The 24,266-nt window shown below is 43.2% G+C and overlaps 1 protein-coding gene across 2 annotated transcripts in view; it reads right to left on the bottom strand.

Annotated features, from left to right (window-relative positions):
* Window positions 1-24,266, bottom strand: part of LOC115528104 (citron Rho-interacting kinase) — a 131,117-nt gene that overhangs the window by 21,002 nt on the left and 85,849 nt on the right. Inside the window, exons 19-26 of one of the 2 annotated variants that reach the window (XM_030335930.1) lie at window positions 20,341-20,538; window positions 19,225-19,418; window positions 16,331-16,466; window positions 11,854-11,958; window positions 4,259-4,399; window positions 3,711-3,818; window positions 1,873-2,035; window positions 1,431-1,595 (exon numbers count right to left, since the gene is read on the bottom strand). In XM_030335930.1, coding sequence (XP_030191790.1) covers window positions 1,431-1,595; window positions 1,873-2,035; window positions 3,711-3,818; window positions 4,259-4,399; window positions 11,854-11,958; window positions 16,331-16,466; window positions 19,225-19,418; window positions 20,341-20,538 — 1,210 coding nt within the window. Of the gene's footprint in view, window positions 1-1,430; window positions 1,596-1,872; window positions 2,036-3,710; window positions 3,819-4,258; window positions 4,400-11,853; window positions 11,959-16,330; window positions 16,467-19,224; window positions 19,446-20,340; window positions 20,539-24,266 lie in introns of both variants that reach the window. The other variant, XM_030335931.1, reaches the window with a different exon arrangement.

Here is a 24,266-nt window from a genome sequence, read left to right as displayed (position 1 = left end):
TAATAAACAAGATATGCTATCCATACAACAGAATATTACTCAACCAGAACAAAGTGAAGTACTAATTAACGCTACAAGACGGGTGAGTCTCCAAAGCATTATGCTCAGTGAAACAAGCCAGACACAAAAAATATGGTATGATTTCATTATATGAAATGTCCAGAGCAGCAAATCTATTCAGCTTAGTGCTGCCAGAGGTCTGGCAGAGGGGAGAATGAGGAGTGACTGCTAACGGGTGCAGAGTTTTGTGGGGAGGGAAAGGTTAAGGCCAAAAAATGTCCCCAAATTAGAAAGTGATGGTTGTACACCCTTAATGCACTTAATAAAAAAACATCCAATCATACACTTCAAATGAGTGAATTGTATGGCATGTGAATTTATCTCCATAAAGCTGTTAAAAAACCATTACAGCAGGTTACAGAGTGTGAAACTATTTTTTTTAATTTTTTTTTAAAATGCTTTTATTTATTTTTGAGACAGAGAGAGACAGAGCATGAGTGGGGGAGGGGCAGAGAGAGGGGGAGACACAGAATCGGAAACAGGCTCCAGGCTCTGAGCTGTCAGCATAGAGCCCGACGCGGGGCTCGAACTCACAGACCGTGAGATCATGACCTGAGCTGCAGTCAGACGCTCAACTGACTGAGCCACTCAGGCACCCCAGTGTGAAACTATTTTAACACTCACAGATGCGTCTCAAGTTCTATGAATCAACTTAAAATCTCCATTATCCGGTTATTAGGAGTTGGGTATTTTTTTTTAATGTTTATTTATTTTTGGGAGAGAAATGCAGAGTGCAAGCGGGGAAGGTCAGAGAGAAAGGGAGACACAGAATCTGAAGTAGACTTCAGGCTCCGAGCTGTCAGCACAGAGCCCGACACGGGGCTCAAACCCACAAACCGTGAGGTCATGACCTGAGCTGAAGTCAGACGCTTACCCGACTGAGCCACCCAGGCACCGCTAGCCATATGTATTATTAATATACACTCTAAGATAACATTTTAAGTAAAAGAAGAAAGGTGTTTTGCAGTGTATAGCTTAGTGTGCTATGATATTTTAATAGAAAAAAGGGCTAAGGAAAATATGCCTATTTCCTCATACTCTTTAAGTATAATTATATAAATATATATAATATATAAATATAAATATATTATAATTATATAAATTATATATATATAATATATATATATTATATTTATAATTAAGTATAATAAGATACATGAATAATATGATATGCTCTCACATGCATGAACTATTGCTGGAAGAATACAGTGGTGGTCCCTGGGTAAGGGAACTGACATCGGGGACAGGGGACTCACTTCTTACTCTTTATCCCTTAGTATTATTACTTGTCACTTTTACCGTATGTATGCATTTTCTTAGTGGATTAAAAACACTTTCAACCAAACTCCAAGGGCCCCTTGGGAACGTACCCTCTGGAGTCGATGACTCCTTTCTGCGGCTGGATGGCGGGGCGAGCAGGCTCATGGCACTGGGCTGGTGCTCGGGCGACCGCACGATGGCGGACATGGCGATCTGCTGCCTCGCGGTGGCTGGCGTAGATGGGTGCGGGTGGTCTGTGGCCTTCCGGTGGGCAGCTGGGAAGAGACCAGTCCGATGCCTTCTGGTTAGCTGGGTCACCAAGAAGCCCAAACCAAGCGGACTGCCCCTGGGCGGTCTTTCAAGCCCCCGAGACCAAAAGGACACGCATCGTGCCAAATGGGCAATACCAAGGATGCTGTGAATTTTTCACACTTGGGACATCTGGACTGAGAGCTTATGGGCCAGAAACACAGATGCTGAACTAGTACAACCCATCTGCTTGAGGTGGGTTCTCTGCCTTTTCCAGAGACTTGGCGTAGAGAGTGCCCCTACCTTCCTCCCGGGCAGACCGGAGCTCGATGCGGGTCTTCTGAAGGGCTTCCTCTAGCTCTGCACAGCGAGCTTTCTCCTTCTCCAGAGCCACCTTCAGCTCATTGTACTGCAGAGGAACCTGTGTGGGCAAAGCAGGGTCCTCTTTCCGTCGACTAAATAAACCCTAGCAATGGAAACAGAGATATCTCCTAACTCCTGGAAACTGGCACTTTAGCTGAAGGAACTCTGACTCAAGAGGAGCAGACCATGAAAGCCAGGAGCATACTCACTGTAAGTGGATTTAGTAAAAATGGCATGTGAAGGGGGAAAGGGGAGACTGAACCACAGCCCGTTCCAGCCGGCTGGAAAAAAATAGGGTTTTGGAAATTTTCAACAAGAGGGCTCAAGATGCTTGCACGGCCACCACCCCTTCCTTCGGCATTCCCAAGGAGGAGAGCCATTTCCTGAGTCTTTACCCTCAAAAAATGGAAGTGGAGGATGGAGTCAGGACGGATGGTTCGGAAATCACTCTTGCCTTGAATTTGTCTCATGACGCTTAGTTACGAGACACAGAGATGAGCATTTTTTAAAAAGGAGACAAAAAACTTGAATCCTAAAATGATGTCAAAACAAGGGGCTTACTCAAAAAAAAAAAAAAAAAAGCAAATGAAAAAATGAAAACGTGTACTGGACATGGAAGGAAAAAGGAAAACACAGGGAATCATGTGGCTGAAAAAAAAATTAACCACCAAAAATAAATGGAAACACCCTGACTACATCACATGACACAATAGAAAACAATCCGCTGCTAAAATACAAAAGATTAAATATCAGAAGCATAACAAGCACAGACAGTCACGCGGTATGCAAGAATGTCCCTCCCCGGCGGCCACCACTGGAGGAGGCTGTTCTCGTCCCTCACCATAAAGAGAGCGCTGGGGACACGGGCGCCAACTGCCCGCTCCAGCCCCTTCTCGGGTGTTCCAGGTCACTGGGGGCTGCCACTGCTCCCCCAGGGTGGGAATGCTTTGGGAAGGAAACGGCAGGGTCCTCAGAGACCTGTTCAGACTAAGAACACCCGGCCAAACCTCCTAAGAGGGCTCTGGTGGTTTAGGGAAGCAGGTCTTGGGTGGATCCAAAATCTGCATAGGTGCATCTGTGTATAACCCTGTCCATAGCTGGGTGGGTTTTTTTCCCCTTTTCTTTTTGGTCAAAGTTTTTCATTTGTTTGTCTATTATCCTTCTAAAGGGATGGCGCAGCACCCTTGGAGTGGAGTGGTGTCACCTCACCTCCCTGGGTCCCAGTCTCCTGCAAGGACTCTGCCAGTCAAAAGGACTGGGCTAGATGATTTCCAATCTCTTCTGGAGTTCCGTATATGTGCTCTGAGAATCCTACTACAGAACTGAGAACCATTCTCTCTTTCTCCTGAATCCCACACACATGACCTATCTCTCTATAGCCCTGTACCTGTGACCTGCTAATCCCTCTGGAGTCTTGTACAATGACCTCTCTGGAAACCTTTCTCTCTGCTATTACCACCCACCTCCCAATCCAGCTGCTTATTAAAAAAAAAAAAAAAAAAAAAAGAGAGGGAGAAAAAAAAATCACTCCCTTAACAGAGACAGGCACTATAATTTTAAAGGCTATGAACACAAAGTAGTTTGTTACAGACTTGATAATGACATGCCTTCCTTAAGGACTATTCTGACGATCTCAAAACCTATTTTCAACCCAACATAAAACTAGAAAAATGTGCATTTTGTTTTCATGGATGTTTCTGTAATTATCTCTCACAACGGTATTTCATGAATCATAAGGACTGAGAAAACCTCCCGACTTTTCTAACACTCAGACCCACCTTTTTCTTTTTAGCGGGCTGGTCCATTTTGGCTTGCAGAAAATCAATGAGTTTGGTTTGTTGAGAAATAGTACCTTCCATTTTCACTTTTTCATGAGAATAGAGAACCTAAAATTCATAAAAACAAAAAAATAAGCTTGGCCCTAGAAAGAAGTATACTTGCAAATTTGGTACTTTAAACAAATAAAAAATAAAGTCATTAGGATAGTAGCAAATGAACATTCAACACAAACCACACTGCACCAATATTTACTCACTTAGTCCTATTCTTACAGCCCAAAACAAACAAACAAACAAAAGGAATGATACACGGACAGGTAGGTGAAAAAGTAAAACGAGCCAGGGGTTGATATTAGAATCTCGCGCATGATCATGATAGAAATTTTCCAACATCTCTGAATGTTTGGAAAGTTTCCCAATGAAATATTGGGGGAAACACACAATAACATACAATATAAAGATAGCGACCGTTTCCCCAGATGGCTTTTGGCCATCACGCTTTGCCTCCACAGACAATCTTTAAGCCAATTCCCTCCGCTGGTTCTCACCTGAATGTTTTCCAGCTGGTACTCCAGATCGCTCCTTTCCGTCTTCAGCAGATCAGCCCGGTCTAGGGCTTCCTGCAGCCCTTGAGTCAGACGGAAGATGTGATTCTTCTGCAGATCCATCTGCTGCTGTAATTTGGCTTGCTAGTGGGGAGGAAGGCCAAGACAGAGTCTCGGTACCACGGAGAATACAGCTTGGTCCCCTACTGTTAGCTTGTTGCCAAACTAATTGCAGGCATGGCACTAGATTTGGCTTTTGAAATCATCTCCTTCCAGAATTACCGACGGTCTTCTGTTCCAAATTGGTGCATGGCACCGATAAGAAGAATTTGCCCAGAAATCTCTGATGGCCAGCAAGTCACGGGATCCCCACCGTAACAAGAAGTCCAGGCTGGTGGTCTGCCTTCCCAGTCAGAGTTACAATTAAGGACATTTGGGTACGTACGATATGGCCCATCTGAGGTGCCCTCTGAGATGCTGCGAATTACTGCCACGACAGCTAAGCTCCAATTTGTCCTTGGGGTTTTTTGGTGTTTTTTTTTTTTTTAAAGATCTGTTTATTTTTGAGAGAGAGCACGCAAGTGAGGAAGGGGCAGAGAGAGAGGGGGACAGAAGATCCAAAGTGGGCTCTGTGCTGACAGCAGCAAGCCACACGCGGGGCTCAAACTCATGAGTCACAAGATCATGACCTGAGCCGAAGTTGGGCGCTCCACCAACCGAGTCACCCAGGTGCCCCCTTAGGCTTAAGATCTCAGTTGCTACTGTGAGAAATCACTTTGTTTAGGCAGCGTGGATGCACAAAGGGGAATCATATCAGCTCTAACTTGAGGAGCACCTCGTTAGGGTGAGAGACCCCAGCAAGTACACAAACAGCCACAATCACAGGAGATACTTCTGCAGTGTGGGGAGGAAGGAAGAGGAAGATCCCAGACTCAGCACAAGAGTCTATAAGACCCAAGGGGGGAAAAAAATCAATTTAGTGTTTTGGAAACAGTTTTGTGCTGAAAATCTCTCTCCAATTTTTACAATGGAAGTCAACCAGAAAATAAGGCAGGCTCTAAAGGTACTGGTTTTATGGCTCTCTTTCCTAAAACTCCTCTGTTTATAAAAAAGCAGGAAAGAGCAGGTATCCTGATGACACACTGCCTGATGTCATCTGACCCCTGGGTGACAATCCAACCGCCCTGTGGTTGGCCCGAACACCCCCATGCCTGGTGGCCTAGACTCTCTGCAGACTCAAGCAGAGAGCTCCTAAAGAGCAGTAAACATCACCACAGCCATTTTCTAACAGGCGACGGCAAATCTCTGCGCTCTCAGCCCCAGAAGGCCAAGGGCCATGGACAAACTCAGAACTGGCTGACCCTCTCCCTCTCATTTTACTTCCCTCCACCTGTGTTTTGGTTCTCTCTCCATCTCTCCTCCTCGCCGGCCCTTCCTCTTGAGGGGAAGTGGATTCCTTGGGGCATCATGGCATGGTGGAACGAACCTGGGCTTTGGAATGCTAGGGACCCTACCACAAATGCTGACTTTAACACGCATCAGTCACAGGACCAGGGGAAGCTCATATTGCCTCTAGAAGCTCTGGCATCTTCATCTGAAAGTGGGTATAACACCTCCCCTGACTGGGTGACATACTCAGTGCCACCATGCCCGGCGTACCCCAGATGTTCAAGGAATTCTCGTAATCTCTCTCCCTCCTTTGTCCTCTTTCCTTCCCTCCATCCAGTTTGGGCTTCCCCCTCACTTCCCCATCTGCCTTCCCCGTGCCAGCCTCCTCCACCAGCCTCCCCCATCAGTCCTTCATAAAGCAAGAGATACTGTCAGCAGCCAGAGATCACCTGGCCTGTGTGCCAACTTAGAATTTATGAATCAAACCAGAACCCCTAAAATGCAGGGGGGATGGGACGCGGGGGGACAGCTAAGATTACCTCTTAAAGGGAACTATGAGTCCCTTACAGTGCAAGTGATTTCCACAAATTACCCTCTTTAGTTTCTTCCCACTATTTTAGGACAACATTAATTACTACGCAGGAAGCAGAGAAACAGGAGCTGGGGACAAAAATTGGTTTGGTGACAGCCAGGCCCAAAATATTTTTCTAGAATAAACACATCAACTGTCCGTGAGCTTTCCAAGAAACAGACTGCTTATTTACTATAATAAAAAACAAGAGTGACAGGTTGCTCAGTGGAATGTTTTTCAAAGCCATTTACTTGCTTCCCAGAGAGAGGAAAATGGGGGCTATTCATGGGTCAGTGCTGGACTGAATGCAGGGCGTTGGACCTGTCCAACAATTCCATGAGGTGACAGGAGACTGGGAGGGTGCATGAGGGAGCTGGATCACAGAACCAGAGCACCAAACAACCGCGGTGGTTGAAAGGATGGATCAAAACCAATGAGAAAAAGTTCAAAAGGACAGTATTCTTTGAAAACACTGACTGATAAATGCCAGAATACAAAGATGTTTACTCAAAAAATGCAAGCTTACAGAAGGGTTGGTGGCGATGTCACAGGTCAGTGGGTGTCAGTGGTGTGATAAAGCTATCCAAAGAGTCCAGGGTAACTGGCAGAGGCTTACAGAGCCCAGAATGGAGCTGGAGATATCCCACTGGACCCCAGGTCGCTCATACCCTGTGGACTTTTAGAAACTCTCTTTGGAAAGATAAATCTACCAGAAAAGAACATCTCAAACTTGGAGGGACTTGAAATGTTTCAATTAGGTAAGAGAAGGTGGTCTGGCGTGGGGGAGCTACTCAGATATCTAACGGTCTGTCACAGAGATAATAAACGTAGCTCTCTCCTAGAACTATCGCAAGGACTGTATGAGCCAAAGCATGAAAAGGGCACTTGGCGTATAGCAATTGCTACTTAAACATTAGTTTTTTGGAGGCATCTGGGTGGCTCAGTCAGTTAAGTGTCCAACTCTTGATTTCAGCTCAGGTCATGATCTCACAGTTCAGGAGTTCAAGCCCTGTGTTGGGCTCTGGGCAGACAGCACAGAGTCAGCTTGGGATTCTCTCCCTCTCTCTCTGCCCCTCCTCTGCTTGTACTCTCTCTCTTTCTCCCTCAAAAATATGTAAACATTTAAACATTATTTTTTTATTAATCAAGTAATTTGATTATTATTTGGTATTACTCTCCTATTTTAGGTGGAAATGCCAGACTCAAATGTTTCAATGAAACAGAACCAGTGGTTGGAAGTTGTAGGCTTTAGTTCAAAATAAGACAGAACTTTCTAAGAATTAAAGTTGTTGAAAAAATGGGTCAGGATGTCCAAAGGCACGTGCACTCAGGCAGAGGTTCAACCAGGCCCACCAGTGAGGAATGTTGGGGAAGGGATTCTCTGCCTTGGACAGGAGGTTAATTTGACCAGGATTAGCAAATGGACTTTCACCTCTGGCATTACCTCTGACAGCCTGATAGTAGCTACTGAATGTCATGTCAAAAGAAGTTTCTGAAGCCATTTTGGGTCCAGGAGGATATCTGGGAGAAAGATCCATTAGCAAAGTCTGCCAGGGCCAGGGATGAAGGGAACAATGGAACAAGGGCTGGAAATTTGGGTTCTGTGACATTAAAAAAAAAACAAAAAACAAAAACAACAACTTCTTTCCAACCCTGAGACTGTGATTCTGGCCCCACTTACAAGTCTCTATACCTAACGAAGAGGATATGGTTAACTTAAGAAGACGACAAACAAGCAAAGACAAAAAAGAGAGAGACAAACCATGAAACAGACTATTTAAGTATGGAAGACAAACTGATGGTAACTAGAGGGGAGGTAAGTGAGGGGATGGGAGAAATAGGAGATGGGGATTAAAGAGTACACATATCACAATTTAAAAAAAAGACATGCTAGGAGCGCCTGGGTGGCTCAGTCGGTTGAGCATACAACTTCAGTTCAGGTCATGATCTCACAGCTCATGAGTTCAAGCCCCGCATTGGGCTCTGTGCTGACAGCTCAGAGCCTGGAGCCTGCTTCAGATTCAGATTCTGTCTTCCTCTCTCTCTGCCCCCCCCCCCCCCCCCTCATGCTTTGTCTCTGTCTCAAAAATAAATAAAAACGTCAAATAAAAATTTAAAAAAAGACATGTTTTAACATATCTTGAAATCAAGACATGACATCTAGACACATAGATAGCTTTTTGACAAAGGTGTCAAGAAAATGTAGTGAGGAAAAGAGAGTCTTCTCAACAGATGGTACTGGAGTAACAGAATAGCTCTATGGAAAAAAGTGAACCTCTGCTCTCCTGCCATACGTAAAAATTAACTCGAAAGACATCCTAGACCTACAAATAAAAGCTAAAACTAGAAAACTTCGAGGAGAAAACAGAAAATACTATCTTTGACTTTAGGATAAGCATAATTTTCTTTTTTTATAGATATAATTTATTGTCAAAGTTGTTTCCATACAACACCCAGTGCTCATCCCAACAGGTGCCCTCCTCAATGCCCATCACCCACTTTCCCATCCCCCCCACCCCCCATCAACCCTCAGTTTGTTCTCAGTATCCAAGAGCCTCTTATGGTTTGCCTCCCTCCCTCTCTGTAACTTTTTCTTTTCCCCTTCCCCTCCCCCATGGTCTTCTGTTGAGTTTCTCAAGATCCACATATGAGCTAAAACATATGGTATCTTTCTCTGACTGACTTATTTCACTTAACACAATACCCTCCAGTTCCATCCACGTTGCTGCAAATGGCCAGATTTCATTCTTTCTCATTGCCAAGTAGTATTCCATTGTATATATAAACCACATCTCCTTTATCCATTCATCAGTTGATGGACATTTAGGCTCTTTCCATAATTTGGCTATTGTTTAAAGTGCTGCTATAAACATTGGGGGTACATGTGCCCCTATGCATCAGCACTCCTGTATCCCTTGGGTAAATTCCTAGCAGAAGCATAGTTTTCTTAAGTAGGACACAGAAAACATAATCCATTTTAAAAACTGATAAATTTAACTTCCCCCAAATTAAGAGCATTTGCTCTTTGAAAGATACTGTTTGAAAAGACAAGGCAAGCTATAGAGTGGGTGAAAGATTCACCATCCATACACCTGGCAAAGGGTTATTATCAAGAATTCTTTAAAAATTTTCCTCAGGGGGTGGGGGAGTATCTGGGCAGCTTAGTTGGTTGATCCAGAGCTTCTGACTCTTGATTTCAGCTCAGGTTGTGATCCAGCGGCATGGGATAGAGCCCAGTGCTAGGCTCTGCACTAAATGTGGAGCCTGCTTAAGATTCTTTCTGTCTCTCTCTCTCTGCCCTTCTCCCCTGCAGGCATATGTGTTCACTCTCTCTCCCATTAAAAAAAACAAAAAACAACTTTACTTGGAAGTAACTACCCAAAAGATTTGAATTTACACTTCCCAAAAGAAGATATATGAATGACAAATATATGGAAAGATGTTTATCATCACTCATTAAAGAAACGTAAATTAAAACCACAATGTGATACTGTAATATATGCACTAGAAAGGCAAAACAATACTAAGCGTTATGGGGTCAGAACCGCCACACGAAGACTTGGACACAATTTTTCATAGATTTATGTATAATAACTAAAAAAATGGCAACTATTCAAAGGTTCATTAACAGGTGAATGGATAAATGATGGTATACCCATACAATGAATTACAGCTTAGCAATAAAAAGCAATGAACGGCTAATACATTCGTCAACATCAATAAATCACATAAGCATGTTCAACTAAACTAAAGAATCCAGATACAAGAGTATACAGAGTATAACTCCACTTCTATGAGATTCTAGGAAAAAAACAAAAACAAAACAAAACCAAAAAAACTATCTACAGTGACAAAAAGCAAGTCACCGGGTACCTGGGGCCAGACCCGGAAGGTATGGACTAGAAGGGGGATGAGGAACTTTTTTAGATGATGAAAATGTTTTACATTTTCATTGCAGTGAGGATTAACCAGGCATTTACATTAAAACAATTATATATATAATTATATGTATGTATATAGAGAGAGAGCAAACTTAGGTTAAGCCCTTGGTCACATGCTTACAAAGTGCACACCATGACCAGGGATCCTAGCCACATTCTGGACAATAAATATCATTCTTTGTTTCATAATGGTTTCAAGTGTCAGTAAAATCTGCCTCAAACTCAGTGTCAGCCAGATGTCTGTGCTCAGAAATCTATCTGTGAGGTACAGACTGGGAAGCTGGAAATGTTCTCATGTCGTTTACAAGTGAGAAAGAGGGGACTGAATCAGGATCCCGGCATGCTATTCCAAGCCTTGTCACTGACTCACCATGTAACCTTGGACCAAAGTATTGAGCTGTCAGAGCCAGCTCTCCTTCCTCGGAAGGAAAATAGGACAGGCGAGATCATTGATTATTTCTGTTCTGTTTCCAACATGTGCCTAAAGCAGGGACATTGCCCATTCATTCCAGATAAAAGACCATCATTCTCTACTTGACCACCAGGTAGATTTTTAAATTTGTATTATAGTGTTCTTAATGCTGCCTTTGGTGAGCCTTCCACTCAGGATATATTGAGATATAACTAATTTTATTTTAAAAACCTTTTTTGCGGTACAATACACATAAAATTTACCATTTTAACCATTTGTAACTGTATAGTTCAGTGGCACTAAGGACATTCACGTTGTTATGCAACCCTTGCCAGCATCCGCCTCCAGACCTCTCCCAAACTCCCACCCATGTTTTTTAAAGTATCATTCTGTAAGGTATTTTATTCTCACCTGCAAAATTTTCACCACATTTTCCCAAATTGATAGTTTAGCAATATTATTTCTCTCAGCACAGTCCCTTGAGAGGTCTATAATAAAACCTCAACTAATGAGAACAGGTAATCTGGTTAACTGAACTATCTGGCTCACTATGGGTTAAACAAAACCATCTTGGAATCTCATTTCTCATTAAATATCTTTACAAAGCATGTATGTCCTGGTTGGTCAATTCTAATGAACAAAACAGAGTCGTCAGTGATCCAACATATAGGGCTTTGGTTGGGATCAGGACATCGTCAGCAACTTAAATAGACATTTTCAGAATTCTGTTAAAAGGTCCAGGAAATAATGTAAGGGATGGGTTCAGAAGATCAATTTGAGCTTTTCATTCTATGTCTCAAAGGCAGGACATAATTTTTTTTTTTTTTAATGGAGTTAAATGAATGTTCAAAAGTCTTCATGAAATTTGGCACTCAACACAATCTGGTCAAGTCTCTGCCCTGTGCATGAAGCTAATTTGCATGGATGTTCTACCAGCCTGAAAACTTAATACACTTTAGATATTAACTCTAAAAGAACAATTTAACTCAATATTCAGTCACCTGTATATTTAATAAGCTTCCATTGGGCACATACTCTTCTGTGCTCTATGTTCTATTAAGCACTATGTGGGAGGACACAAGTGACAAAGACCGTCTAGCCTTTGTGACACATTCTTTGAGCCTGTTAAATACCTTCAAAAAGGTATTAAGTGACCACCTTACTTCTCCTTGAAAATTCCAACTTCAAAGATTGAACATCTAATATGGATCTGACCATCTAAACACAACAAATTTTCATCTTCAAAAGTCCACCTGGCTCCATTTCCCAGGTGTTTCACACTCACCTCTTCCAGAAGCCTCTGTTTGAGCTCCCGTTCAGTCTCCAGTTTCTGCTGTAAACTTCGGGCGTTCATTTCAAGCATGGCATGTTTCTTCTCCAGATCATTGAGCTGGGCATTTAGAAAAATTGGCCATGAGATCATATTTAGAAATGCTAGATGCTAATGACTTTTGAAGATTTCCATAAAGCTTCACATGTAAAGAATCAAGTTCTGGGGCGCCTGGGTGGCGCAGTCGGTTAAGCGTCCGACTTCAGCCAGGTCACGATCTCGCGGTCCGTGAGTTCGAGCCCCGCGTCAGGCTCTGGGCTGATGGCTCGGAGCCTGGAGCCTGTTTCCGATTCTGTGTCTCCCTCTCTCTCTGCCCCTCCCCCGTTCATGCTCTGTCTCTCTCTGTCCCAAAAATAAATAAAAACGTTGAAAAAAAATTAAAAAAAAAAAAAAGAATCAAGTTCTGAAGATCAGAATATAAATGTTGTTTTCTAAAAGTATAGTATCACAAAGGTCCATGTTGCAGATAAGCCTTGTACAGGGATGGGATTATTGCTAAGGGATGCATAAATAACTATGACAAGTTCGAGGACAAGGATGATCACCTTGGCTGAATTTAATTAAACTATCAAATGCTGAATACTTACTATTGCACAGCATCATATCGGGCTCTTGTGATGAAAGAATGGACAAAGTCTCTCAAGAATCCTACAAAAAGTCACAAAGTGGGAGACTGACCATAACTAGACCTAGACACAATGACTGCTTTGTCACATGATATTTTCAGTAAGAGAGGTATGCAGAAGAATTATTCTTCCTGAATTACAGTCATCAAGAAAAGACTGTATTGGGGCGCCTGGGTGGCTCAGTCGGTTGAGCATCCGACTTCGGCTCAGGTCATGATCTCGCAGTTCGTGAATTCGAGCCGTGCGTCAGGCTCTGTGCTGACAGCTCAGAGCCTGGAGCCTGCTTCAGATTCTGTGTCTCCCTCTCTCTCTGCCCCTTCCCTGCTCATGCTCGGTCTCTCTCTGTGTCTCAAAAATGAATAAACATTAAAAAAATTAAAAAAAAAAAAAAGAAAAGATTGTATTGGGGCATCTGGGTGGCTCAGTCAGTTAGGCATACAACTTTGGCTCAGGTCATAATCTCACGGTTCATGAGTTCGAGCCCTGCATCAGGCTCTGTGCTGACAGCTCGGAGCCTTGAGCCTGCTTCAGATTCTGTGTCTCCCTCTCTCTCTCTGCCCCTCCCGCACTCACAGTCTCTGTTTCTCTCTCTCTCAAAAATAAATAACATTAAAAAAAATTTTTTTTAATAATAAAAGAAAAGATCATATCAATGTCTGGGGTCATAAAGGATGGGTCAACTTTGCTACAGAGTCCTCTAGGAACAGTAAAATAGAAAAAAATATTCAAGTTAAACACAAAAAGTTTCATTTACCGCTAAATACTACATTTTGTTTCCTCACGGGTTAAAAAAAAAAAAAGTAAGCCAGTATCGAGGAACTCCAGAGTGTTCCTGAGGGGCAAGCTCTAGCCTTGAATCCAATCATTTTATTTCTATGAAATTTTATTTCTATAAAAAAATAATCATGGATATCCACAAAGTTTATGTTCATTATAGTGTTATGTATAATGGCAAAAAGCTGAAAGAAGCTCAAAGTTCCCACACAAGTGGAATGATTTAAAAAGGTATCTTTGTCGAAAAATCTATACACTGAAAACTATAGAAAGCTTAGGAAAGAAATTGAAGAAGGCACAAAAAAATGAAAAAAGATTCCATGCTCCTGGACAGGAAGAAAAAATATTGTTAAAATGTTGATACTACCCAAAGCAATCTACATATTCAATGCAACCCCTATCAAAATAACACCAGCATTCTTCACAGAGCTAGAACAAACAATCCTAAAACCTGTGTGGAACCAGAAAAGACCCCGAATAACCAGAGCAATCTTGAAGAAAACCAAAGAAGGAGGCATCACAATCCCAGACTTCAAGCTATACTACAAAGCTGTAATCATCAAGACAGTATGGTACTGGCACAAGAACAGACACTCAGATCAATGGAACAGAATAGAGAACCCAGAAATGGACCCACAAACATATGGCCAACTACTCTTTGACAAAGCAGGAAAGAATAGCCAATGGAATAAAGGCAGTCTCTTCAGCAGGTGGTGCTGGGAAAACTGGACAGCGACATGCAGAAGAATGAACCTGGACCATTTCTCACACCAGACACAAAAATAAACTCAAAATGGATGAAAGAGCTAAACATAAGACAGGAAGCCATCAAAATCCTAGAGGAGAAAGCAGGCAAAACCTCTTTGACCTTGACCGCAGCAACTTCTTACTCAACACGTCTCCAGAGGTAAGGGAAACAAAAGCAAAAATGAACTCTTTGTACCTCATCAAAATAAAAAACTTCTGCACAGTGAAGGAAACAATCAGCAAAACTAAAAGGCGACTGACAGAATGGGAGAAGATATTTGCAAACAACATATCAGATAAAGGGTTAGTATCCAAAATCTATAAAGAACTTATCAAACTCAACACCCAAAAAACAAAGTCCAGTGAAGAAATGGGCAAAAGACATCAATAGACACTTCTCCAAAGAAGACATCCAGATGGCCAACTGACACATGAAAAAATGCCCATCACTCATCATCAGGGAAATACAAATCAAAACAACAATGAGATAGCACCTCACACCTGTCAGAGTGGCTAACATTAACAACTCAGGCAACAACAGATGTTGGCAAGGATGCGGAGAAAGAGGATCTCTTTTGCATTGTTGATGGGAATGCAAGCTGGTGCAGCCACTCCGGAAAACAGTATGGAGGTTCCTCAAAAATTAAAAATAGAACTACCCTACATCCCAGCAATTGCACTACTGTATTTATCCAATGGATACAGGTATGCTGTTTCAAAGGGACACATGCACTCCCATGTTTATAGCAGCACTATCAACAGTTGCCAAAGTATGGAAGGAGCCCAAATGTCCATCGATGGATGAATGGATAAAGAAGATGTGGTATATATACACACACACACACACAGACACACACACACAATGGAGTATTACTCAACAATAAAAAAGAATGAAATCTTTCCATTTGCAACTATGTGGGTGGAACTAGAGGGTATTATGCTAAGCAAAATCAGTCAGAGAAAGACATCCTCACTCATATGAGGATTTTAAGATACAAAACAGATGAATATAAGGGAAGGGAAGCAAAAACAATATAAAAACAGGGAGGGGGACAAAACATAAGAGACTCTTAAATATGGAGAACAGAGGGTTGTTGGAGGGATCGTGGCGGGGGGGGGGGGGGGGGGGTGGGCAAATGGGTAAGGGTCACTAAGGAATCTACTCCTGAAATCATTTTTTACTATATGCTAAACTTGGATGTAAGTGAAAAAATAAATTAAAAAAAAAAAGGTACCTCTGTGTTGTTGTTTAGGGGTTTTTTTGAACTACATGTTCAAAAACATTCAGTAACTCAGGAAAAGCCCCTAGTTATAGGTTTGGTTTTTTTTAAAAAAAGATGCAAAGCTGCTTACATAGTAAGAATCTAAATTTGTAAAAACATATGTATGCATAAACATATTATGCAAAGGAAAAGCCACAAATAAATTCACCAATAGAACAGTGGTTCTATTGCCAGTCATTTTCTCCTTTACTTTTCTATGGTTTCTAGATCTGCCACAATGACCTCAAATGGTTATTTTTATAATCACAAAATAACAAAGAGTTATACAGAATACAAATTTTAGATTACTGCTTTGAGTGTGTGTGTGTGTGTGTGTGACAGAGAGAGAGAGAGACAGAGAAAGTGCACATGTGAGAGCCTGGGTATATGAAATCTCTTTGATCGTCACTTTTGTTATCTGTAACATTGGGGCATCTATTCAAAATCTGTTTCAAGACTTAGATAAATCTCCAGAACACTGGTACCTCACTCTGTGAACATTAATATGGCGTGCTAAATGGACAGGACATGTGTATTTCCAGTGTGAAATACTGTGTGCCAGTGTGGCCGTCAGAGCCTATCGTGTCCCTGGACTCGGAGCACAGAAAGGCCCAGCTGCCTGTTACCCCAACAATGGAAGGAGCATTCGTTCTTGTCACTGAGCACTTTCCGATGCTTGACATTAAATCCAGCAATCAATCCACAACTTAAATCCAGAAACCAGTTGCCAGAAAACAAGAGCTGTGTGCCCAGATCAAAATCTGGACCTCAGGGGGCCCAGACAAGCAGATGTTAAAGAAGTCACTGGCCGACTGTGACACCCCAGTCCCCGCCACACCTCCCAAGCTATCGCCAACCAAGGATGTCCAATGGTGGACCATAACCCCAAGGCTTTACAGGACTGAGTGAATTTATGTTTGTGAAATATGTGGACCACGGACTGCACCTGAATTTGTGTCAAGCACACCTTCTAAAAGATGGAGATGAAATCTTTCTCCTAAAAGGAAAGGGATGGGCGCTGACCTTGTCAGAGAGGCTCTCGGCTTTCAGCTTCTGCTCTTTGAGGGCCTGCTGCAGAGCGAGAATCTCAGCCTTGTGCTCCTTCACCGCCAGCTCCACCACCTGGCGGGACTCAGTGATCCGCTGATCGGCCCTCGCCCTGCCGGGAAAGCACAGGCCTGTTTCAGAAGCCCCACCATCACTAAGCTCCACCATCACCATCTAGAAAAAGGAAGGGGGCCCATCTCTAATCCCAATAAGCAACCGAACAGGCTGCAGGCTGGATAGATGCCCAATCCCGATTCCAAGTTCCAAATTCTGTCTTGCTTTCTCACTGCTTACAGAGCAAAGATTTGACCCATTTTAGGTCTTGGGTAAAAATACTCTTAATAGGTAAAGTTCCTGTTAGTACTCACTTGGAGGCTGAAGGGGAAATTTTTCCAAAAGCAACTGGACTGATAGGATAGCAAAACTGGCACAACCTCCCATGGGACTGGAAATGAAACGGGGTCCCACCGAAGGACCAGGCTGCAGAGGACCAAGGGAGACCCAATGGAGCAAACATTTCCTCTCCTTAAAGCATATGCAGTAAATTAATTGTTTTGGGTGCTTATTAGGGAAACTCAAATATGATTAGTATATCTGTAAATAAGGTTAGAGAATAGAAAAACTAGAAGAAAACTAGAAAAATTGCTGCCTTTCCCTATTTTAGGTCTTGTGTTTTGCTACTTCCATATCTGGGCTTCTACAGTCTCCTCCACTGGCCAGCACTCTCCTCCCCTCCCCTGCAAACCCAAATCTTACTCAGCCTTCAAGGATTAAACTCAAAAGGCCATGTCCTCCATAAAACCTTGCTCAATTACTCCTGTTGCAAGGAAGTTCTCCTTGCTCTGTATTCCAGAGCATAAGCACACTGCTCTCCTGGAACGCCCTGCTCTCTATTTTGAGGTGGTAAATATCTGAATGCATAATTCATCTTCTCTGCGAAACTTGCCTCTTGAGGACAAGAATTAAGAATTCTCTTCACTCATCTCTGTATCCCATGTAACATCAAAATGGGGAAGGGGGGGAAGGAAAAGCCAAGATCTTTCACAAGTGCCCCCGAAAGTATACATGAAATGTCTTTCTGAGCCCAGCCTGTAATTATACCTTCCATGAGTAGTTGTGTGTTTCCTGATGCTGAAGCCAGCTCCCGACCCTCAAAATTATCTCTGAGGGACTCTAGAAACAGCTCCGATAAGAGCTTCACTTGAAGGTAAGAGCCGGGGCTGGGGGGGGGGGGGGGGTCTGGGTGAAAGCAACCAGAATGTACCATGAGGACTCAGGGTAAACAAGAATAGGAGGTCTTAAACCAGCAGCCCCTCACAGCAGCAAATACCCTGAGAGGAAGGATGTTGAAAAACTTGAGTATTTCTACCAGTGCCTCTTGAAACTTAAGGGTCTCATCTTTTGCCTCTAATCTTTTCTGGTTTGACTGACTTGGCGTAGATTAAACATCCAACACATTTGGTTGAATCTAGTACGGTCCAGTAAATGTGGGAAAATACCAAAATGAGTCTGATGGAGTAAAAGAGTGACATTTCCATGCCTACTGTATCTTGCTTAAGGAGTTCAGAGGGTCCCAGGAAAGTCAGTTTCAGAGGAAGGTGACACTAGTGAAGGACGGACACAATTCCGTTGTGCAGACATGACATCATGGGGCTAACTCTAGCCAGCACACTGTGCCTCTGTGCACGCTGGAAAATGGGACCTATTCCTCAAGACCATTTATTTCTATCTGTTGGTAAACTGTCATAATATGCCCATTTTGTTAGACCAAAACACTTTCCTGCCAAGAGCTGTAACACTGTCATAAGCAATCTTCACATCTACAATGTCTTCAGTGTGGATGGCACCCCCTAGGGCTAGGAAGTATATGACCTGCAGGATCATAGCCCCAGCAGAAAGGGGATTCTATGCCAGGGGACTATGGAAGCGAAAGTGGCAGAGAAAAGATACTGTTTGAACTTATTATTATTATTTATTATTATTATTATATTTCCTACCAAAAAACAAAAAAAATTATTCTTGTAGGGGCACCTGGGTGGCTCAGTCTGTGGGGCATCCGACTTCAGCTCAGATCATGACCTTGTGGTCTGTAGGTTGGAGCCCCGCTTCGGGCTTTGTGCTGACAGCTCACAGCCTGGAGCCTGCTTCGGATTCTGTGTCTCCCTCTCTCTCTGCCCCTCCCCTGCTCACATTTAGTCTCTCTCTTTCTCAAAAATAAGTAAATATTAAAAAAAAGGTTTAACTATTCTTGTAGAGAAGCTGTTCGCAGCCAAGGGTGATTTTGCCCCTCGGGAGACACTGGACAATGTCTGGAGACGTTTTAGGTGTCACAATTTGAGGAAGGGGTTGCTACTGGCACGTGGTGGGTAAAACCAGGGATGAGGCTCCCATTCGACAACATGCAGGACGGCCCCCACAACAAAAGATTATCTGGGCCAAATGGTCAATGGTGCCAAGACTGAGTAACCCTAGTATAGATGGGTGACTAGCTTTACACATGAGCGGGATTAAAATGGTCATAGTCTTGCCACGTGGTCACAATGATAACAAACCTGAGGAAGAAGTTTCTGCAAAGAGAGGACTGAGATATTTGCCCTGCTCTGACTTGTAGGCCTCTACACGGAGTAAAAGGACACCAGCTACTAGTTACCACCCCAGAATCCAAGTGACACTGACCACACTTACCACTAGGATGACCCACCCACCCTGGGTTGTCCAAGGGTCTCCCAGCTTTAACACAGAAAGTCTTGTATCCTAGAAACTTCGCTCGGTCCTGAGCAAGCTGGGACCGGTGGGCACCCTGTTCGCAATGCTCAGGTGGTCCTGGTGAAGCTGCCGGTCACTGGCTTTCTACAAACAGGAAGTCCCACCTGCTCTGCTTCTCGGTGTCCAGCATCCTCTGTAACTCTCGAACCCGACACTCAAACTGGGACTTCTCGTCACCAAGGACACTCCTCCACGCCTCCCACTGACGCTCTTTTTCCAGCAGTTCGTCGTTTAGGGCCTCCAGGTCCATGACCTGTTCTTCCAGCATCGTGCAAGTGGTCTTCAGAGCCTCCATCGTCTGCAAATCAGTACCACTCAGTTGTGCCTTGTATCAAATGAGGATTTCCTGGATGTTACTTTTGTTGGATCAGTGTCAGAAAAAGCACAAGTTTCTAACTATAGTCTGAAAATACAGTTTATCTTTTTCTTCTACAAACCAAGGGGACAAGAATGGATAAAGGGCCATTTCTGCCACCATGTTAACGGCAGAACCCAAAGCAAGCCAGAGGGAAGAGACCACACTTCCAAGTGGTCCAGGGCACCTGGGAGGCTTCAGGTCATGATCCCAGTGGGGTCGTGGGAATCGAGTCCCATGTCGGGCTCTGCACTGAGCATGGAGCCTACTTAAGATTCTCTTTCTCTTTCTCTTTCTCTTTCTCTTTTTCTCTCTCTCTCTCCCTGTATCTCCACCTCCCTAGCCCCCCTCTAAAAAATCTTTAAAAAATAAAAGTCATGTGGCTCACACTGGTGTCCCAAAACATTTTATTTTGCTTTTACTTTTTTTTAAATCAAAATTAAGAAGAACGACCCACTTTTAAAAGCCACATTTCCAAACCCCCCAAGCCCTCAAAACATAGACATGACTATGAAAAAGAGCCCTCATCTAATGGACAAGGCTCAGTCTTAGATCCGTTGGGAGAGGTGTACCAGGCGCCTGCTCTAAATTCTAAAGGGATCGGGGTGCCTGGGTGGCTCAGTCGGTTAATCGGCCGACGTCAGCTCAGGTCATGATCTCACGGTTCGTGAGTTCGAGCCCTGCGTTGTGCTCTGTGCTGACAGCTCAGAGCCCAGAGGCTGCTTTGGATTCTGTGTCTCCCTCTCTCTGCCCCTCCCCTGCTCACGCTCTGTCTCTCAAAACTGAATAAAAGTTAAAAAAAATAAACAAAATGTAAAGGGATCAAAGGGTGTCAGGGATCTCTGACACTATTTACTGTCCTCACTTGCTTCTGGCTGGTGAGCTGCATCTCTCTCTCCGTAATCTCGCGGCGGAGATGGTCCACTTCGCTTCGTAGCTGTACTATCTCATCGTTGGCGCCAGAAGCCTCGTCGAGTTGTTTGGACAAGTAGAAATTTTGGTTGTTGAGCTCAGCGTTGTCCTCGGTGAGCTGGTTTAGCTGCTCCTCCAGGTCTGTGATTACCTAAAAGAGGAGAGGAATCCAGTTCTGCATCAAGCAAGTGGATTTAAAATGAGAAGCTGCTTCTAGAGCCAATGACTTTAGAGCCTACGTGACACTGGCGGTCCACGGGCCACTCCTGTTTGCTTCTCCAGCCCCGGCAGCCAAGGCCACGCCCGCCCACTTAGCACTGACACACACGTGCCGTGGGGGAAAACGAAAGTCTCTGATTCTTTCTAACTCAGGATCCATCTGGAAGATGTGGCTAAAGTGAATCAAGCAAGAGTGACTGCCGTATGGAAGGGGCTAAACTTTAAATGAGATCAGGTTCACGGACAATAATACGATGTGGAACATGTGAGCCGAGGAAAGGCATCTAACAGACTGGTATCACAGTCAGCTAATTAAACTACAATGGCCCCGGCACCATCCACAGGACACTGGAACCGGAGATAGTCTGAGAAAGCAAAATAAGTTCTTATCAAGGAGGACTGACCCCGGAGGACACCAAGAGTTATTTTAATATCTCGGCAATAAATTTAATTTCATGCAACAAAAGAAAAAAAATTTAAGGGAAGCTCAGAATAATCCTGAAAATAGTGTACTATGGCATCACTTGAATGGTTTTTATTATACAGTTAGCTATCAGAAAATGGGAAGGCATGTATATGAAATTGTCCTTTTATTGAGAGATTTAATCTGGCTTTGCTAAGTTATTTCCCTGCTCGATGGCAGAATGACTTCGAGTTCAGTGCATTCAGCGTTTCCTATTCTCTTTGCTGAGGTTCAGTATCAGCACTTGCAGAGCTTTTATATCCAATACTTTCAGAGTTTAAGGGCAATTTTCTAATAATGGTTGGGATGAGGCACAGAGGCAGTAAATTAAATTTTACGTAACAAAAAGAAGTAAATTAAAAGGAAATGCCTTGAAGCCTACGGTTTATTAATTGTTTCCAATTTTCAAACCTAGAGTAGACTTAGTTTATGAAATGTTGCCACTGTTTCCATGACTGATTCCCTATTTTAACCCCCTTTGGTTATCAATTTAAAAAAATCTTCCTAGGCACATAGAATTAAAGAACATCAATTAAGCACATTTGTTCGATGCGGCTCAGAAAACAGAGCTTTTCATTTTGTTAACCGAGCTGATAAGCTTTTAATGTAGTAAGTGGTCTAGTAATTTGTATTTTAATGTCAAAAGCCCTGTTAATTCCTACTGTACTGGTTTGAGGTGCGCTGTCAGCTACAAGACGGGGAATAAGGTTATCTGGTTGGATCCTTAGCTACAGCTCCTTCTTTATCGGGGGAAGAAAATAGGAAAACACTATAAGTTTGTCATCCCTAGTAGGCAGTCATGCCTCAAAAGGATCCCTGGATCACCCTTTTGGTGACATGGTTAAATCTCCTAAAACCAGAAACAATGAATAAACAATGCCCAATAGTTCCACTGGCCTCCGTCTTACATGTAGTAAAACCCATTTCTTAAGACAGTTTTCATCCTAGACTGCAAATATCTCCATTTAACTACTGTGCTGCCTTCTTATTTCCCTCCCCTCCCCAAAAAACGGAGGTAAGCTGACCTAAAACTATACTATCAAATGGAGCCTGGAACCACAAATACAGCCATTTTGAACTTTGCGGGGGGGTTGGCGTCTCCATCCATGATACAGAGGTCAATACCATATTTACTACCTCCCCTGTTTCTATTTTTTTTAATGTTTATTTTTGAGACAGAGAGAGACAGAGCATGAATGGGGGAGGGGCAGAGGGAGAGGGAGACAGAGGATCCAAAGCAGGCTCCAGGCTCTGAGCTGGCAGCACGGAGCCCGATGTGGGACTTGAACTCATAAACCGCGAGATCATGACCTGAGCCAAAGACGGGCGCTTAACCGACTGAGCCACACAAGCACCCCAATGTTCTGGATTTCTGGCATACTATTCTACCTTACTGTGGCCTACAAAATTCAGGGGATAAAAAGTAATGCCCAAGACAGTGCTTCATTTTAATGATTATAGCGGTGCCTCTTGCAGAGCATAGAGACCCCAGAAAATCTGTCGACACAAGAATATATACGTTGCCCAAATAACTTAACTTGCCACTTGAGAACATACCTAAGCCTTTGGGTTCCCACTCCCTTTCTCTGACTCATGGGAAAAACTGCGATTTATTATTAGCCCGTTTCTGCTACCTCTTCTTTCAAAATAGGTTACAAAGTGCTAAAGAAGAAATCTTTGAAAAGCTCAATGAAGGGCCAAGATTATTACTCTCACTTCAGTGGAGACTGCCCATTGGACTAAGAGGCACTCTTCTATTTCCCTATTGTCATCCAGTTTTCAAGGGGCCTCACAACTCTGATTTCTACTTACAGTTTGTGATTGTTGGTTCTATATTTTACTGTCTCTATTTTGCCTGTTCGTCAAGCTTTTAATGTTATGGAGTGTTATGTGTTTGTGCGAAGCACCCAAACACTCATTTTAGCTCACTCAGACTTTTTATATATTCTTTCCGCCTAAGTCACATGTTTAGCTTGAGACTCTATTTTGAGTTCCTGGAATTGTGGCATTAAGTGATAGTATTAGGGGTGCCTGGGTGGCTCAGTCAGTTAAGCATCCGACTTCGGCTCAGGTCACGATCTCGAGGTTCGTGGGTTCGAGCCCCGTGTTGGTCTCTGCACTGACAGTGCAGAGCCTGCTTGGGATGCTCTCTCTCCCCCTCTCTCTCCCTCTCCCACTGATGCACTCTCTTTGTCTCGCTCAAAATAAATACTTAAAAAAACAATTAAAAAGTATTGTAATAGGCAATCTATAATTCTGAACCAGGTAATGTGCAATGAGAATTCTTAGGTCTACTATGTGTCCCTGGGTGTATTCTCTCCACACCAAGGGCAACATTATCTGTTTACTATAGTATGAGTCTGTTAACCTTCCAACCCCATGGATACAGGATGAAAAAGAGAAACTGAAGGTTGACTCCACCTTAGCAGTAAGATGAGGGAGACAGCTTCCTCACGCAGGAGCCAGCAGGGCTTTCTTACATGCCTTTTTTTGCAAATAAGAGATCACGGTACAGTTCTAAGAGAAACCAAGGGTATAAAAAATGATCTACTCTCAGTGTCCAAAAAAGAAGACAGAGAGTGGGAGAGAGATATCTCTACGTGGGGTTATCTGTTGCTTTTCAAGCAAATCTCACAGTTCTGAACAAGAACTGTTTACTTCTCACACCTAATGCAAAGACCAGCAGGGAGACCATTAATGTTCAACAGCCTGTCAGGGGTGAAGAAACCAGTCAGATAGTGAGCATCAGTCTAAACAGACACGGGGCTAAAGCCCTCCTGGAATGTCTGGTTCTTTCTTGAAGGCAGCTATTTGCATATTATTTATTTTTAATCTTATAGCTGACAGATTGATTCATAATTAAAACTGTGTCATATGTTTGCCCACCAACTCCCCTCCAAAACAGACTTAGGTAGGGTTTTAGGTGCCAGATTGGATCAAATCCTTTTTAAAAATCTCTTCAAAATATAGAAATGGTCTGAGCTGGAAAATCTTACTGTTCATGAGCTTTTTAAAAGATGCTAACTGGGAGCTCCTATCAGTTCAGTTATTATAGGAGTTCCCATTCAGTAACAAAGATGCCATTTCCTCACAGAGGCAACCTGAGACAGCGCCAGTAAGAAAAGAACATCTATCATGCCCTTCAGAAGTGTCTTTAAAGCAGCTGTTGAACCTGAAAAAGTAGAACAGAGATCTAC

This window comes from Lynx canadensis, chromosome D3, assembly GCF_007474595.2.
Source record: "Lynx canadensis isolate LIC74 chromosome D3, mLynCan4.pri.v2, whole genome shotgun sequence".
NCBI classification, from domain to species: domain Eukaryota; kingdom Metazoa; phylum Chordata; class Mammalia; order Carnivora; family Felidae; genus Lynx; species Lynx canadensis.
This window is presented reverse-complemented; position numbering and strand designations above follow the sequence as displayed.